The sequence below is a fragment of the Syzygium oleosum genome, unplaced genomic scaffold, assembly GCF_021117445.2.
Source record: "Syzygium oleosum isolate NSW1041296 unplaced genomic scaffold, Sole_v2.1 Sole_v2.06, whole genome shotgun sequence".
In the NCBI taxonomy this organism is placed as follows: Eukaryota; Viridiplantae; Streptophyta; class Magnoliopsida; order Myrtales; family Myrtaceae; genus Syzygium; species Syzygium oleosum.
Window position 1 is genome coordinate 9,727,232 of NW_026607490.1, and position 18,344 is coordinate 9,745,575.

The window sequence follows — 18,344 nt, forward strand, 5'->3', positions numbered from 1 at the left end:
ATGAAAAAAATTGATTTCAATTATGGCCCTTTGCCTGCTCTTTTCCCGCCGATCGACAACTTTGGAGTTGTGACCTGTGTCTTCTTCAAGTAACTGAACCTCTAAAGTAGTACGTATTTCAACCAAATCGTCACAGACGAGACTGTCATTGAGCTCTTGCTAGTATAATCGCGCAGGATCCGAATGGCGTCACTTGCCAAAAATCCTGTGTAACGATCAAACGACAGGCAAGCAATAGACATCGGGTAATAGTGAGTTTGACATTGCTCGTACTCAAACAATGTAGCCCACATAAAAAGAATGTCTACATTTTGAAGAACCATACTGATCAAAAATTTCCAATCGCGTCATCTTCTGTTTATCACACAGAATCCATCGAGATGGATGATCCACCTACCCTTTATAAAAGGCCTACTCCCGCACCGTATAGAGATCTAGAGTGAGTCAATTTACAAATTAGCCATCTTCTCTAGTTTCCGACAACCAAAAAAAAAAAATTCCTGCATATTTGGCAGGAAGTTGGCAGCTGATATCAACAACTACTCCTGCAACTTTGCCGAAACCGACAGCTACTGAAATTTAAATTCTGGCAAAGATTTTGACAACTCAAGATGATGCCATCATCTGGCCTGTTTACAATCCCTGTCCAACGCTTCCCTGCTTATTTCCTGTGCACACTCTCCACATACGGTGCTACAGCCAATTTTTGTGCCCTGACTTCTAAGGGTCAGCAAATGTGAAAGATTAGTGCATTTTCGCTGCACAATGTGACTCCTTAAACTACCTTTGTTTCGTGATAAGGCAGTGGTCTCGCTGGTAGATGACGGCACACGAGCTGCGACCGGCTTATCAGTTGCGAAAACATCCCCAACGGGAACGCGTTGCACTTCCTCCCATTCCAATGTTTTCCGATATACCTCCCAAGCCCTATCTTGCTCCTCCTTGGTAAGTTTCTCCTCTTCGTTCTCTTGCAAAAGGGTCTCATGTTCGTGGTAATTGGTAATCCACCTAAGAGAAGGTGATTCATCTAAATTAGACCTACTCTGTCATCTATCATAAACCTGAATGATTACCAAATCCGTAAAGAACTCAGGAAACAGGCATCCATCAAAGTTCTCGGTAAAATTATAGTCTACCTCGAGTGATACTTGCCAAGTAAACTATCCATTATTTTGTCGGAGGAGCAGCTTCCACAGGAAGAAGACTTCTGCTTCAGGGAATCTCCAACTGGGTAGGCCAGACCCAGCTTGCTAGCATCGCCGGCTTGTTGACGCAGCTCGGTCGACATGTCTGGGTTATCGTCATCGCCGAATTCGAATAGATGTAACATCTCTTCTTTGGATATAGTCCTATGCACTTGCTGCCTATCCACCACCCTTGCAGCTAGGCCCTCCTTTGTTACCTTCATGCAGCATTCAGATCAATCAATTTCCACAGAGAAAACCAGAGAGAGTACAAACAAATCTGCTCTTCCTCTACCTGACGCTTGTAGATCTTTTCTTCCATGGTACCTTGTGCCATCAATCGATAGGCAAAAACAGGCTTTGTTTGGCCATATCTGCAGGGACGAATTAATAAATGAGTAAAAGATAAATGATTAAAGAATGCAGCGATAAAACAAGAATATGCACCTCCAAGCTCGATATATTGCCTGAAGATCGTATGTGGGATTCCATGAACCATCAACAATAACAACGCGGTTAGCAGCATGCAGATTAATCCCAAGAGATCCTGCTCTTGTTGAAATCAGAGTGCATTTCACCCTTCTATTCTGGGGTTCATTGAACCTCTCCACCAACTTTTGCCTTTCAGAGCTCTCTGTTCTTCCGTCAAGCCTGTTGGAAAAGTAAAACCAGTGCTCTCAGCTGTCATATTGAATAAATCCCATGCAAATGTTGAGACGTTATTTTGCTATCCTTTCCAGAATTAAATCAGAGAATTTAATCCAAGCAAAACTCTAGCAATTCCATTCCAACAACTGTCATCCCACTTAATGTATCTGACTAACGAATAAAGAAAGGATACCAAATATGAGCTATGCTGATGAACTAGGGGTGGAGGGAGCGAGCAAGGAAAGGAGGAAATGCCAGATTGGCCAAAATTACTGGCATTTTTGTCTCCCCACAGAACTTGAGGTTTGGTTGGAGTAGTAACACAATGACCACTTATAATTTTTCTCTCAAAGAGTAGCCAGTATTCCAATTCATGCTTTAGACTGTTTTATACACTTTAACATCCTCCAAAAGACCATATTTCATAGCTCTGCTGCCTCTGTTGGTAACATGATTTTGCAGGTGTGTGATACTGAAGGCGACTCAAAATAATAAAAAAAAAAAAATTGACCACCAATTGTACTATAAAGACAATGGAACTTCCTTGAAATTAAAACACAAATATACAACTGGCCAAATTCCTCGGGTTCAATGATTGAGTAAAAAGTTCATTCCCACAAACACTCTATATTATTGAATGAACCATGAGATACCCACCACAACATTAACTATTGCCAGCTAATGGACCCCCGCATACCATTTTATACAATCAAAAAAAGAGTACCAACCTGTACCAATCTTTTCCCTTCTTCCAGAACTTGCCACGTTTATCCTGTCTAGGTAACTTTGAAAGATAGAATTCAATAAGATCAAGAGTAGGAATACTCTGGCTAAAAACCAATGCCTTATCACCAACATCTGAGCTCATAATTAAAATGTCGAGCAGCAGAACCATTTTGCCACTATAACCAAGCTCTTTAAAATCATTTTCTCGAAGAAGATCATTCCACCAGTCCTGCAAAGATATAATAACAATAAGACATGCAAAGAAACATCAGACAAATTAGTAATTTATTAGTAAAAGCTGAACATATGAAAAAGAGCCACTAACGTCATTGATTTTTCACAATACAGAGAATGGTACAAATAGGCTTAGAAGTGAAACCCAATGGAAAACGACTAACATAAAAGCTCTTACACAGCCTCTAAAAATAGGCACACCAATGGCTTTCAGAACTAAGAGACAAAGATGTGCCGTCTATAATGAGTCATCGATACCATCTGTTGAACTATACCTTGCTTAGAAAGCCATTCTGAATTTTTCCCCTGAGTAAATCATCTCCACTGCTTGCTTTCACTATAATTGGCAGAAGTAATCAGTAATCAATTAGGGAAACAGTGAACTGTCTCCTCTTCTTAATCTTAAAGAAGAACAAAAATCATTACTAGAATTGAGAAATTCCATTTCAACACAATTTCCAACAAAACGGCAAATGCAAATTACACACAAATATCGCCCAAAGCAACTGTTTCCAAAAACAGGATAGGGAGGCAGTACGGAAGGGCAACAAGTTAAACTGTCGTCATGGCTGGGCTTCAGATATAGAGGATTACAAAAACAAAACCTTTGATTTGATCCTGCTCTCATATTTTTCATCAGTAAAATATAAAGGGCTAGAAGTACATTTGGTGGAGTACTCATGGATTATGTGACAGACTAACTATCCAGCTCAATCTGATGCTATGATAAACAAGGAAACTACATGATCCTCATCCAGTGTCCTCAAATTAATGACCTCGTTTATATTATGAAACATGGCTATCAAATACACCACATACTGTCACTCGAAGAGGTAAAACAGAAAGCGTCTACCTCCATTGGCTATGTTGTATTCTATATTTTCATCACTAGAACTGTCATCTCCAAAATTCTCCATAGTCTCTTCATGTCTCACATGTTCACGGTCTTCTTTCTTCAGTTGCAATATACCTGGATGGTTCCATATCTACTACAGAGAGTAAGCATACAAAACAAAACATAGAGTGGAATGCGTCAAAAGTAGTGAAACAGCACAGAGACAGAGAGAGAGAGAGAACAAAAAAGTCGTAAGGCAGTGAAAAAAGGAGGTCAAAAATGTTCTTACTGTCCAATCTACATTTACATAAAACATGAAATTCAGGGGGATTTTCTATGAGTTTCAGAGGTGATGTAACATTGGTGCAAGGGAGAGGTAGCTCAATTTAGACCTAGCCACCAAAACAGTCCCAGCAAAATAGAGATGAGATGCAAAATAACCTCTCCTACTCACAAAATAAAAAAGGATTTTGCACCGTGGCAGCCTTTCAATGTTTGTTCTGACTGATGATAAGAAATTTAGCAAAACAACAAAATCCTTAAATGCGGTACCTGAGCCAAGGCCTGATATCCTGCAAAAAAACTTCTCTTTGGCATCTTTTCATCATAGAGCTTACCAGTTGTAAAGCCATGCACATCTAGGAACCTTCTGTATAATTTCCGTTGCAAAGGAGAAAGCTTAACAGCAATGACGAAAACTGTTTTAGGTGGCAAATCCTTCTTCGCCACATTCATGTCCATTCTCTGGACAAAACCTTTCAATTGTTCGTACAGAATATGAGATCGTTGATTCATTATTTTCACATCCTCGGAGGTCGAATTGGTGTGTTGACCATTCACTATAGGATTTTGGAAGCTGAAATGAACAGGGAGTAATTACTACGCTTTTAGGAGGCACAAGTAGGATATAACAATTATTTATGAGAAAGCCTACCGATTCCTAAACTCATGGCTGCTCCCAAGAAAACCTTCTCTCACAAAATCAACCATCTGTCAAATACAATAACAGTATAAATCTCATCCACTTTTACTGGACATTGCACAAATATATCTACAGCATTTGTGGATTTCGTGCAACTCACACAATAATATTCCATTAGATTGTTCTGCAGGGGTGACCCCGTCAAAGCAATCCGTCTCTGGCATTTAACTTGTTTTAAGGCTTGGGTTGTATCAGCTTGAGTATTCTTAATGATATGGGCTTCATCACAAACAAGTATATCAGGTCCATCCTGAAAATTAAACGAAGAAATGATCGTATCAGTATAAACCCACGAAGCGCATGCGCATGCATGCGCGCACTTACACATAAGCAGTAGTAGGACCCAATTAAAAAGTATTATTATAAAAAATTCAGTCATTTAACTACCTGCAGAGCACAAGTAATATCTCTAGCCGCGTTCCTGTCCTTTACATTTCTACCAAAGGATAAGTTCCGGAAAGCAGTGTAGCTTATCAAAAAGACGCCACCTTTAGCCCTCCATTTTGCAAGCAATTCAGGTCTTCTCTCTCTGGAAGTCAAACAGCAAAATCAATATCTTGACACAAGAAAAACAAAAGGACACAAGATTATTTCATAAGTTAACTAGAGGACACCAAGAGAGTGAAAGCTCATTAGCAAAAAGAGATCAATAAACCAAATAAAGAGCTCAATTACCAGATTGTTACCCAAATAAAACTGATTCATTTCATTCATTGATCTCAAAAGGTATGGTGCAAGTTAATCACGTCAAAACAAAAGCAAAAAGAGTTATTTTGTTAGATCATTCCAGAAACTTTTGAGCCGTCAAATAGTCCATGGCTCCTAAAAAGAACATAAATCGAAGTAGAAAATCTAATCAAATGACTCTTGGGAGATATGAGTGTTAACACTAAAGCACCATGGATTTACAATGCTAGTGCTTATAAGCAAGAACAAGTCTACAACATCAGAAATCTCCTTCGACAATAATTTCATGTTCATAATCACCTTTCAATCATTTCTTTTCCATTTTAAGGAGGTCATAATGATTACTGCAGAGACTCACCTAGCTATGCACCCAAACAACATGCTAAATCACATTTCGTGCAATTACTGAAAAAGCAGCTCCCCCTAATCTTTCTACTGTACAACAATTCATCATCTTGAGCTGGTCATTCTGACCATCTCGATCCAAATAGTACTGGCAACCCTTTCCTGTTTTACCAGTTTATTAAAGAGAGTTGCTCTGCATGAGCTACCTTCAAAAGTGTTCCACTAATACTGTCTCATCCTTTCAAACTAGTAAAAGCAAGAACTAATGTACTCTTAATGAGCAATAATACAGAATAGACAAGGAGAGATCAACAAAATCTGAACAATAATAGCGGGAGAAGATAATGACGACAGCAGAATTTCACCCATTTTTTGTAATCTAAAAAGGAAAGTAAATACCTCTCCTGACTTAGAACTAATGGAAAATAACAGCACCTTATGGTAAGTGCGAACAACTACTCTCAAGACCCAAGTTTGACTCATTTGGGAAAATTGAAAATCAAGCATACGAAAATTCACCATTAGAATTTTGAAAATTACAAAACCATAACAATGACAAGCCTCAGATTTTCACATCACAGAAATTTGCCAACACAAACTTCCCTTCAGTTTCTATCAAAATAATGCCACACATAGAACACCTTTCATGTCACAACTAATAATTATTTCAATTTCACTAAAATTTCAAAGCACTTTCCTGTAGCAATAATACTCTTCTTTTACCCAACTAAAATGAAACAACCCACTTTATATGTAGCTTTAAAATAGTAAAACAGTTCCAATGTCCAAGGGAATTGGCTCCACGAGAAATCTATCATGAAATCCAAACTGCACCTTGGTCGAAATAACAGAGAAATGTAATCGTACCTTGATACATCTTCCAGCATATAGACTCGAAGAGGCTTAAATTCTGAAGGCGTCCACTTAACAAACTCACGCCGCCAATTATGGAGCACATTTACAGGCGTTACAATAAGAGCAGTTTTGAGTCCCAACTCAATAGCTCTCATAGCAGTGTAAAGAAATGCTATTACCTAACATAAAAAAAAAAACGACAAAACAGCGTCAATTAAATAAACAACCACGAGCATCAAAATCAGAAATTGAACTACATGATAATATGCTGTGCAAGAAGAAGTTCAAAGTGGAGTATGACTAGGTTCCTACACTCCAAAATCAGGGGGCAATATATTGCATGCAAAAGTAACATGGACACAACAATCTAATCAAATCTGAAAATTGAGAATTTCTGAGATATCAGCATTGAAGGGTAATAAATAATATCTACAGTCCAAAGAAAAAAGATAAGTATCATTAATCATCAAAGAATATTCATGTAAGGTTAAAGCTTCTTTCTCACCTTTTCCCACATTGCCCCAGGATTTTGTGTGATACAATTTACTCAATAATTGGGTCAATTGGATGAGAGGCACGATCAATTATAGGAAAAAAGATATGGGGCCTTCCACACAATTAGAGATAACAAAAATTCTTCCTAGGGTGATAGGAAGTTGAGACAAGATCAGTCAACAATCTCATCAAGGGATAGAGTTAAGAAAACAATACCTGAAATGTTTTACCAAGGCCCATGGTGTGAGCTAGGATGCAACCGAGGCCTTTATCCCCAGACCTTACTCTTCTAATTGACTGCACAATATTTTCCCACATAAACCTAATCCCTGCAACCTACATCAGGGGGAGAAAAGATAGACAAGAAGGAAGATTGAACGGCTAGTGAATCAACAAAAACAAACATGGAAGACCAGAATAACAAGTACGATCCAAATTCCCATAGTGATGATGGAAAACTTAAAATAACTGAGCTGAAGTAATTCCAACAGACTTCCCAAAATAAGATCCAGCGATAACTCTGTCCAACAATTCCAAACATCCAACAATTTTTTTTTCCCCAGTTTGTCATGTTAAGCCATTCATCCATGTAAAGTAACAAAGCTTGTAATAATTGGCATCAAAAGATATGCACATATTAAAGTTCACAGATAACAAGGCAGGTTGGAGGAGAAAATGCCCAGTCTAAGTGATTTATGTCACATATCTTAGTGGCTAACAAGTGGCTAACAAAATACCCATTAACAAGTTTATTGGGCATAGAAGGCGCAATCAAAATGTATTGAAAGTGTCCCCACTTATGTAGGGAGGCAATTATTGTCAAAAGAAGAACAAAGACCTGGTGAGCTTTTAACTTTGATGAAATACTTGGTGGAATCCTCACAGCTTCTTCACTCTTTTCTCTCACCACATTCACTATGAAACCCGTGGAGGTGTCACCAAGCATGTCAATAGCAGCACCCTCTGACAAGCTAAACGAACCAATTGGAGAATTCGGAATATTGGATTTGGTAGAAAATTGAACTTGCAAAGACCTCAAACGTTCTTGACGTTCCTGCAAGCATAATATTACATCACAAGCAATGCCCTGCTTACAACTCAATTTCAGAAGAACAAATCCACCAAACAAGAGATACCTTCTCTATTGCGATTTTCCTCTTGGTTTCTTCACCAAGTTCAGCATCATCAAGTATTCTACGAATTTTCTTTTTACGCTTTCTCTTTGACCTAAACAAAGAAGAACAAGTTTGAGGAGTAATGCCTTCTTCTTAAACCAAACTCACATTTCATTGCTCGCATATAGAGTCAAGTGCGAGACAAAGCACCCATCTCTCCTGCTTTTACTTTCCTCATCATCATAGGAAAATATGTTAACAGTTATCAATCACCTTCAGCTTGACTTCATCTGGTCATTATGGCATATTTGAACTATCACAACACAATAGTCCCATATGATACTCATGTATCAAGCACACATAGAAAATACGTTTAGGATGTTCCACTTGAAAATCCTAATTATTAGGGCAAAGTACTTCAACGTGGAAGACATTTCTCTCGATCCTTTCTCCATATATTTGCACTCGGCCATTTGTTAATGTTATATAATGGCACTCTCTTATCATAAAAGACGACATAGACAGACAATGACAGAGAGGATAAGCATCTATAATTCTAACTCCTGATCTTGCTGAACTGCAACAGTAGCAACAATAGAGAAATGCGTAAAACCAGAGAAATGCACTATACTTAGTGAACAGGAAAATAAAGAAGAAAAATATATAGACTGCATTTGGAAGCAAAGAAGGAAAGAATTAATTTGTAACGGAGTCATTATTCCATAATATATGCTTGATGGAAAGTATATAAAAGCTATCTAGAAGAAACAAATCGACATAAGATTTCACGAAGCAAAAGAAAAGCTGGAAACATTTAATTTCCTGCATGAAAGTCCCTAAAGTGAAAATACGCATCACCTGATTGGAATATTAATGTCTGCATCTGAAGTATCAGAATCAGTATCGGAGCTAGAAACCACCGAAACCCCAGATTTCAAGGCTTCATCCAATTCCAATTTTAGTTTGTGCAAGACACTTGGAGAGCAACAGAAGCAGTTCCAGCCAGAGGCCTGGACCTTGGACAGGTATACTTCACCAAAGTTCCTTTTAATGCAACTGGCGCAAAATAATGTTTTGCAAGCTCTACAACTTAATAAGTCACTGCTTCCTCCACACCATCCACAATAACACTCGGAGCAATCAGCGTCCTACAAAGTTTGTTTGAATTATCATACAACAAGATTAATCGATTGAATCTGCCATAACAATTATTACAATTTGCGAAAAGTTCACCTGAGAACTGGTGCAAACACACAAAGCAATCGATTCAGACCAAATGGTGCTTAAATTTATACTTGACATGAAGGATAATATAATCATGGACTGTATTAATATTTCTTTTCGAAATTTACCAAATGATACAAGAGAATTAAATAAGGTTCTTGATTGAGCTCCCCTTTCCAAGGATAATTAGCCGTTAAGCATCAAGCTTCGTGACAATAACATTTGCACATGGAAGAGAAAACTACTTACCAGGGAAGCATCAAAGTGAAGAAAATACAAACACTCAAAGGTTTGCACCCATCAAAATAAAATATGCGGAATCGACTATGTCCATACCTTCACATGCATCTTTTCTTCCACCATATATTTACAACTATTGCAAATGATCACTTTCAGCAGAGGGTGTGCGTGCACCTCACCAGCCACTTTACCACAAGCTGTGCAATGTGATTTCCCATTAAAGGAATCAGCAGCGTCCCCTGAATCCTTTGAAACAGATTGCTCGTTATTAGCAACACAATGGAGTGAATCATCTACCAACTGGGCTTCATCATCACTGTCTATAATGACTGTCCGACTCCTCTTATTACTAAAGCTTATCTCCTCATTGGAATTAGGGAAAGCAGTTTCCTGAAGCAATGAAGTTGAGCCATTAGCTATTTGCCTTCCCCTGTCTGGACTATCGGTGGCATGACCTTCAAGCATATCATTCTTCAAATTTTGAACAGTAACACCATCATCAGCAACCATTTCACCATTTTCACATGCTATCTTGTTCAACACATTTTGCACATCTGAGCTGCCATCTTGATCAGTCATATATTCTTTCTGAACAGTCTTCCATGCCAAAATGGACAAAAGAAGAAGAAATATCATTAAGATTTACCCTAACACGACAATCAACTCGTATATCAACTGATTAGCATATCTAGGCTTTTGTATTTAATTTCGATTTTCCTCTTTTTTCTTTTCCATGTTATCCCCTTCTGTTTTTGAAGGCACAACAAGAGGAAGAAGATTGACTAATTTCAAGCTCACACAAAAGCCCAAAGAGCCTGCATGTAACAGGTCATCTACACCTAAAACAATATTTGGTTAATAACTAAGCTACGCTCCTTATTTCTTTACTACAATGGTGTATGATTTCCACAATAATTACCCGCAATTAAATGTAAATTAGTCAACTTATCCTAGAATGATTTCTGTTGTTCATCCAACAAGAAAGATAAACGGATCATATAGAGATTAAAGATAACAAGAACATTGGAACATGAAAGGAAAGTATGCTGGGAAATTTGTACCTTCCTGCATCTCTTCTTTTGTCTCTTTTGCTTCAAGTGATGTTGAAGCTTTCTGTCAAGATTTGCATCCTCCTCCTCTTTCACCTGTCAAGGTGTGAATGTAAGAAACAAGCTCAACAAAGTGAGAACACATGTTTGCCCTGGGACAAAACATTGATGTTAAAAAGTACTTCTATTTGAACCATTTGAAAAACTTTAATAAGTCCAACTTCTGGAAAAAAAAGGCTAACTTCTTGCTAGTTACTACAACTAAATAAATTTCGCGCCATAGTACACTGATGTAGAATCATCTTGAGGAAAATGTGGTTAGACAACATGTAATATTGCTGGACTTATACCAGAAACAAGCATGCAGCAACTCTGAATGTCAAGGCAAACCACAAATGATTGTTAAAATGCTTCAAGAAGTTTAAGCTACACTTTAAATGGTTAATACAAGATAAAAACACACTTCCTCCCAGTAGAAAATGAAGATTACAAGTTTGAGAAATGGAAGACAGAATAATAAAAAGAGACCTTTCTGAAGTTCTGCTTGTGTTCTTCAGAAAGAACTAGTTCTCTTTCATTTGCTATTGCATCTGCAAAAAATGGATCACTGGAACTGCCATCAATGTCGTCAATCTCCTCAACCTAAAGCAAATAATGCATCACAAGAATCAGACAAATAAAATTGTTGATACAACACAACACTAAGATAAGCTTTTGAAGTTTTTGCCTTGTAGAAACTAGGCACAATGGCATATGCCTTAAAACAAATTTCGAAACAAAAACAATAACTAACAAAAGAGACCAAAACAAAACCCGAAGCAGTTGTGCCCAAAGTAACATGATCACAATTCATAAACACCATTTGAGTGCTATGTAACCTCATCAACACCAGGAAACTTTATTCCCAACTGGGCTGCTTGCTGCGGAGTGCTTGCCAAATAAACAGAAGCCCAGTTCTTGCTACCAAATGAAGTAGCATCATCAGATGCACCATCGGCGAACATCTTATTAAAAGTGCCCCAGTCAACTGCAGAGTCACTCCCAACACTATCTTTGATTTCATCACTAGCAAGCTTTTTCTGCAGAAATCCACTAGCCCCCTCCTCCAGTACTCTACCGTGTCGCCTGAACTCACACATCAGAAAGCAAAATCATTTTGAGTTCAGTAATGGGACAATACAATAAACTGTTGGGAGGGGGCGGGGTGGTTTGAACAACCTCCTTATAGGCCTAACTGTCTGAAGGTGCTTCTCGGCCTCAACCACTGACTCGGTAATTTCACTGGTAATCTGTGAACCAACCCAATGAGCCCTCTTTTTCCATGCATCAGTACAACAACTATTGGGAGCCTGACTCTCAATCCATTTGAATAGACTTGGTAACTCAACATCAGCACCATCAAGTTGTTCCTGTTCCAAAATAAAGCAATAAGAGGAAGTCAACAAGATATAAGTGTGTTTTCCAGAGGAGCAATCACATACTCAGGCTACCACTGGAGATGCATCTATTCTAGCGTTTGAAGGTTTGCTCTTGTATCGTTTGAGGGTTTAGAGTTTCTATTGAATGCAATATTAGCCAAAAACAACAACAAATAATATGAAAAATATTGACTCCAAAAGAGGTTTTATGCCCATCTACACAAATTAATGGCAGGAACCACACTCTAAGTCCCCATGTCAAATAACTGGAACAGCATGTATCCAGACAATACAAGAAATTGAAAGAGAAGGCCTCCTGAATTTAGTGCAAAATGACCAAAAATGGCACCTTGATAAAAGCACGGGACGTACGAATGGAAACAAAAAATCTATGAAAGTAGAAACGTCAGAGACCAATATAAACATCCGAAGGAGTGGAGGTGAGTCAGCATTTCAACAATTTCACATAAAAAATTTGAGAAGACAAACCAATGACAGGGATTTGTGGGAGACAGAAAAGCATATCAACAAGTTGGACAATTCTTCAAAGCCAAGATAGAATAACCATCTTAAGGGGATTAAAATAAGGTCACCGACGGAAAACACTACATTGTTCCTTAATACCCAACAAACAATGAAGGGCTCTATTCTACTTAGGTGTGTGCATCTGCAATTCTGCACTATATGAAGTATGATAACAATCATCTAGAAGAAAGGCTAGCAGTTGCGAAACGTAGCAAGCATCAAAACTTCTTCAGTTGCCAAAAGGGTGTGATACCAGTAAGTTAGCACTCTCGGTCTCAAGCTCATCAAGTTGAGCTTCCCACTCTTCCCTATATGTATCCAATTCATCTGCAACAGCCTTCTCCAACTGTTAAAGGACAAAAGAGTTCAGGTAGTTCCCAAGACAAACTTTGCAGACCAAGAACTTGAGTGCATAATCCAAGAGTAAAGGCTCACATCATCCCCATCATAAGTTTGAGCCAGCTCTGCTCTAACTTCACACTCTAACCTGGCAAGTGATTCCTTTTCAAGTGCTTCTTGGGCCTCTGCAGCCTAAAATGAGAATGAGAGAAAACCAGCCAAAAAATCAACCAGAATAAAGCTTGTGAAGTCAAAATAGGAAAGATATGAAGAATTGATACCTTGCTCTCAACTTCTAAATACTCATTAACAAGTTCCTCTATTTCCTGTTCTGTCAAAGGCTCCTGAAAGAAAAAGACACCCGAATTATAATACTATCGAATATAGCTTGTTCACAGAAGGAAAAAAGTTGCTCCAATGGAAGGAGCAGTCCAAGCAACTTGCCTCAGGATGTAAGTTAACATCTTGTTCTGATGCCGATGATTCATCATCATCTGAATCAATAAAAGAATCGCTAGAAGTAATCTCCATATCTTCAACTTCATCTTTTTTTTCCTCCATCTTTCAAAGTCTAAAATAAATTAAAGAATTTCATGAGACAGTCTTCATTTCTGAAGGAACTGAATTTGATATAAGAAAATCAGAGTATTCTACTTGAATCTGTCTGCAATGAACCAATCAATCCCAAATTAGATGAATAGCACAAGCCAATCAAGTTCTGATCTAATGATCATTATATAGTGTATCAAAAAATTGCTAGAGATCCTTTTACCGATACCCCGAGAAAACTTACTGGCTCCATGGCCTAACAATAACAAAGTCCATAATGCAGTCATGAGAACTATGGCAGCCTAGATTTCAAAACATAATCAGCACAAAAATAGAGATTCCTACATAAAATGCACAGGAAAGCGTGGCACTGGACAAAACACTCACCATAACTTTTCCCCAAATAATAGAATAGCCAAGACCTCAATTAGTTTCATTGATTTTTTTCATTAATATAATTTCACTTGGTACATCTTTAAGACAGCCTACTATTCTAAAAGTTCACATATAAGGAATCTCAGGCAAAAATTAAGAAAAATGAATTAATACAGACATGCATATGTTTCTAAAATATTTGAGGCATTCGGTGCTCAAAACAAATTATCCACAACAAGCCAAGTATGAAACAAAAACTGAATTTCTAATGTCACGAAGCCATATCTACCCAAACATGCACAAATTACAGCCTTATACAGAAGAATACAACACTGCAGCTATAGGCCTAATGTGGTCTGAAGTGGTGGTGTTATTCTAAAGTGAGCCATCTTTAATGTGATGTTTGCCCGGGAAAGCAAACACTAACTTCCAGCATGATCCAGGAAATAACTATTCGGGCGACCCATCATCTCTGAAAACTGAATATACTAGTTTGCCAATACTGTCCCTAGTCACTTCCAAGAGTGTAAAACTTGTACGGTCAACAATGCCAGCATTCTTTGATCTAGCACCATCCAGCAGCGACAACTTCACTTAGGAGTCGCCGGAAATAAGAACGCGCCCAGCAGGGAACACGACCACCAAGTCACCTTCACCTAAAATTCACTGTCAAATAGAACCGACACGCCAAGCTCTAAAAACACCCAGATGCCCAGCAGATGCAGCGGGAAAATCCGAACTTGCACGCGCACACACATCGTGCTCGAAGACAATGCAATACCCACGAATTTCCACAATCCCGTTTCGCATCACTCACCCTTTATTCTCACGACTCCGCCGACGCGGAAGGGCGCGCTTTTTCAATGGCGGGCACGGGGAACGACGACCGTGAAGCTGTCAGCTAGCAAGCGCCCCGACATGAAGCTCCGCCAGTAGCAGCAGAGAGAGAAACGCGAACGCGAACGCGGGCCTTCGACGCACTGTCACCGGAGCAGGTCGACTCCTGCACACCCTGCGGGAGAGCGTGATCGGAGCTGCGACGGAGCTCGCCGGAGATGAAGGCTAGGGCTCGCCGGACGGCTAGGCGAATCGAAGCAGGAGGAGGAGGGAAATTTTGTTTTTTTTTTTTTTGGGGGTGATTTACAGACGATGTGATGAGAATTGAAACGGTGCCAATGGCTAGAAATTCGCCCAAAAAGAAAAAGGAATCGGCACTTTTTCTTTTTTTTATATTTTTTTTTTGTTTTTGTTTTGTTTTGCGTGAACTTGAAGTGTTTTTGTAATTCTGGGATTTCTTTCTTTTTCTATTTTTTGGTCTGATTTTATTAAATTCAAAAAATAAAGAATAGGGAAAAAACCACCAAAAACCCCAAACTTTCCCACTTGTGACACATTTACCCCGAACTTTTTTTTGTGACACCAAAAACCCCAAACTTTGTTATTTGTGACACATTTACCCCGATATACATTGTCCATGGGCATTTTCGTCTTTTTAGCTTTTTCTTTTTCTTTTTACTTTTTTTTTTTCTTTCCGGCGAGGGCCCCTCGCCGGATCCGGCGAGGGGGGCCCTCGCCCCTCGCTCGCCCGGCGAGGGCGAGCCCCGCCCGACGCCGGCGAGGCTCGCCCTCGCCGGGCGAGCGAGGGCGAGCCTCGCCGGCGTCGGCGAGGCTCGCCCTCGCTCGCCAGCGAGGGCGAGCCTCGCCCTCCCTCGCCCGAGCCGGGCGAGGCTCGCCCGACGCCGGCGAGGCTCGCCTCGCTCGCCCCAGCGAGGGCGAGGCTCGCCCGGCAGATCCGGCGAGGGCCGCCCTCGTCGGCGTAGGCGAGGCTCGCCCTCACTCGCCCGGACGCCGACGAGGCTCGCCGGCGTCGGGCGGGCTCGCCCTCGCTCGGGCGAGCGAGGGCGAGCCTCACCCTACGCCGGCGAGGGCGGCCCTCGCCGGATCCGGCCGGGCGGCCCTCGCCGACGCCGGCGAGGGCCCCTCGCCGGATCCGGCGAGGGCCCTCCGGAAAGAAAAAAAAAGTAAAAAGAAAAAGAAAAAGCTAAAAAGACGAAAATACCCATGGACAATGTATATCGGGGTAAATGTGTCACAAGTGGGAAAGTTTGGGGTTTTTGGTGGTTTTTTCCCTAAAGAATATAATAAAGAAAATTTTCTATGTGGATTCACTTTTCCCTTTTTAGTTGGATCACAAATATTATGAATCGCATGCTTTTCGACCTTTTTAAAAGCCGGAACATTTGAGATTTTCGTAAATTGTGCATATCGAAAAGTAAATTCGCGTTTAATTTCGCATAAAAGTCTGAAGTGGATTTTGTTTTAAATAAAGGCATGAAGTGAATATTGTTTCAAATAAGGATTCAAAGTGGTCATGTCAGTCTCAAAAAGGCCTGACCTCACCGATCTCAAGGACATTTTTTGTTTTTTTTATATTTTTATATTTTTTTCCTTTTATGTTTGTATTTTCTTTCCATGAAAAAGGCTAAAGTTAAAATAAATAAAAAACAAGCCAGAGGGCTAGCAGCCTACCCTGTGGTCGTCGCCCCATCGTCGATGGGGCAGCAATAATGGCACCTCAGCGAGGGCCGGCAACCCTTGTGGACCAGAGACAAGGCCTAAGAACCGAGAGAGGGTGGTGGCCCTCCCCTAGACCCGCGTAAGGATCAGTGCCATCCTACTTGTTTTTTTTTCTTTTTTTTTAATCGAATTTAACTAAAATTTATTTAAAAAATGTTATTGGATGAAAACGCCCTCAATCGGTTAGAGAATTTAGCTGGCTGGTGGGGTTAGGCCCATATTTGAAATTATTATAGCCACTTCAAGCCTTATTTAAGAAGGCCCTTCTTTCGGAATTTTTCCTCTTGAAATTTGTTTGGTGAAATAGGGAAATGTTATTTTGCTTTTACTTGAACTCAAATAAACAAGCCCTTTATATTTCTTACTATTTTAATTATGACTTTTTAGTTGCAAATATTCAACTCTTACTATACCGATAAAGCTAATATGTTTTAAAGTTGTGCCATCTTTTTAGTTTCCTAATAGTCCACGATTAGCGGAAGCCAATGTTTCAGGGTCGTCAGTGGAAGAAGGGACCGGGATTTAGCTGCAAAAAGAATACTTGACTAATAAATAATTCATTTGTGGATATGCGATCTATCACGACTTTCTTAGAGGTGAACCACCGATTAGAAAGCTAATTGATTACCAAGCAAATAATTAGCACGGACTCTCTCAAACCCATATCAATTGCAACTTTCGAATTTTGATTTAATCATCCTTAAATGTACAAATCAATTTTTTAGGAGTAGTCCCCAATATATTATGGGTAGATTAGAAATCCAAGTAAAATGTGGGATAATATTTTACTTCTGCGAACTATAAATTTTATGGATACGAGGACTTAGTTACAAGATGAATCTAATGCCCTTTTGGTATTTTATCTCTTTATTTAAAAAATAATTGCAAGTGGTCTTGATCAATTTTAATCCTAAGCTACTTATATGCAATGGGTGATCATCCGTGGGCACAAGCAAGAATTTAACGTTCAATAAACCAAAACATGCAAATAAATTACTAGAAAATGGGGAAAAACCTCAATGCATCGAGCAAAGCATGACTTTCATTATGATAATGCCTAGTGTTATGCAAGATGTTAATTCAAAATATGCATGACTTAATCATGATCTCTAAATGCAATGACAATTAATTATTTTTAAATTTTTTCTTCTTTAATAAATATTAAAGTAAATACAACGCATAAAATTTGAGTTTTAATTTAAACGAATGACACATGACATGAATTTAAATGCATTGTAAAGTAATCCTAACGACGGGCAAGATAATCATGCAATTTAATTATATGAACCTAAGCATGTATTCACTTGATATAATGACGTGGATACTACTATGTTGATGTATGACGTGGATATTTAAAATTGTGATTTACCAAACCACATGTAATGTATGACATGGAATTATTAAACTAATTGATGTGCATGTTATTTTTATGATTTGCATACAAGTACGGGAGAACTCCATCGTCACTTCGGCTTGTGACACTTTTATCACCAAATTTTCACCGGAGAGAATCACCATCTAGACAATTTTGACTCATGCCGTGGATAGTTGAAAATACCAAAAGAGGGGCTTTAGGTCAAAAAGGGTTTTTCATTCACTCTAATCGCGAAGGATATTTCATCTCATTCATTGATGCATGAATAGAAGAAATTATCAATGTGTGGATAAGGGTCCGTGTGTTCTCGCAAGCGATACAATCTTACCGATCCGAAGGTATTTTATTAGGACGGTAGTGTAGCCTTCATCAATGACTTAACAAAATGATAATTCAATTCACGGCTTTGAAAAAAGTAACCTTCATTTATCATGACCGTCAGGTTCACAATTCAAAAACCGTGCAAAATAAGATAAAAACAATGTTGCCCGCATCGCTTCCGGTGGAGTTTTTAAATAATTGGTCCGGTTTCTGGTTCTAAGTACGAAATCAAACCGTCCGGATTGA

At 39.1% G+C, this 18,344-nt stretch overlaps 1 protein-coding gene across 2 annotated transcripts; it reads right to left on the minus strand.

Annotated features, from left to right (window-relative positions):
- Window positions 1-325: 325 nt before the first annotated feature.
- Window positions 326-14,965, minus strand: LOC115690099 (protein CHROMATIN REMODELING 20). Of its 2 annotated transcripts, none has more exons than XM_056312686.1 (26): window positions 14,643-14,965; window positions 13,346-13,472; window positions 13,183-13,245; window positions 12,998-13,093; window positions 12,816-12,908; window positions 11,838-12,028; window positions 11,498-11,744; window positions 11,148-11,261; window positions 10,632-10,715; window positions 9,667-10,158; window positions 8,965-9,254; window positions 8,128-8,218; window positions 7,830-8,045; window positions 7,208-7,327; window positions 6,509-6,675; window positions 4,997-5,138; window positions 4,710-4,859; window positions 4,562-4,617; window positions 4,180-4,483; window positions 3,646-3,778; window positions 3,068-3,129; window positions 2,561-2,787; window positions 1,632-1,835; window positions 1,480-1,558; window positions 1,137-1,402; window positions 326-1,008 (listed from the first exon to the last, which is right to left on the minus strand). In XM_056312686.1, exons 2-26 carry the CDS (start codon window positions 13,460-13,462, stop codon window positions 621-623), a joined length of 4,392 nt encoding a protein of 1,463 aa, XP_056168661.1. In that variant the 5' UTR covers window positions 13,463-13,472; window positions 14,643-14,965; the 3' UTR covers window positions 326-620. The 2 variants fall into 2 exon arrangements, with proteins under 2 accessions (XP_056168661.1, XP_030472199.1); XM_030616339.2 differs by having other exon boundaries at window positions 9,667-10,167.
- Window positions 14,966-18,344: the final 3,379 nt, after the last annotated feature.

Bases quoted from the DNA above. Each gene is read 5' to 3' on its own strand.
- LOC115690099 (XM_030616339.2), bottom strand. From the start codon at position 13,462: ATGGAGGAAAAAAAAGATGAAGTTGAAGATATGGAGATTACTTCTAGC. The intron at 12,029-12,815 runs GTATCACACCCT...ATTTTGGAACAG, and splicing joins CCGAGAGTGCTAACTTACTG to GAACAACTTGATGGTGCTGA. The intron at 4,860-4,996 runs GTAGTTAAATGA...TTTAATTTTCAG, and splicing joins ATATTACTTGTGCTCTGCAG to GATGGACCTGATATACTTGT.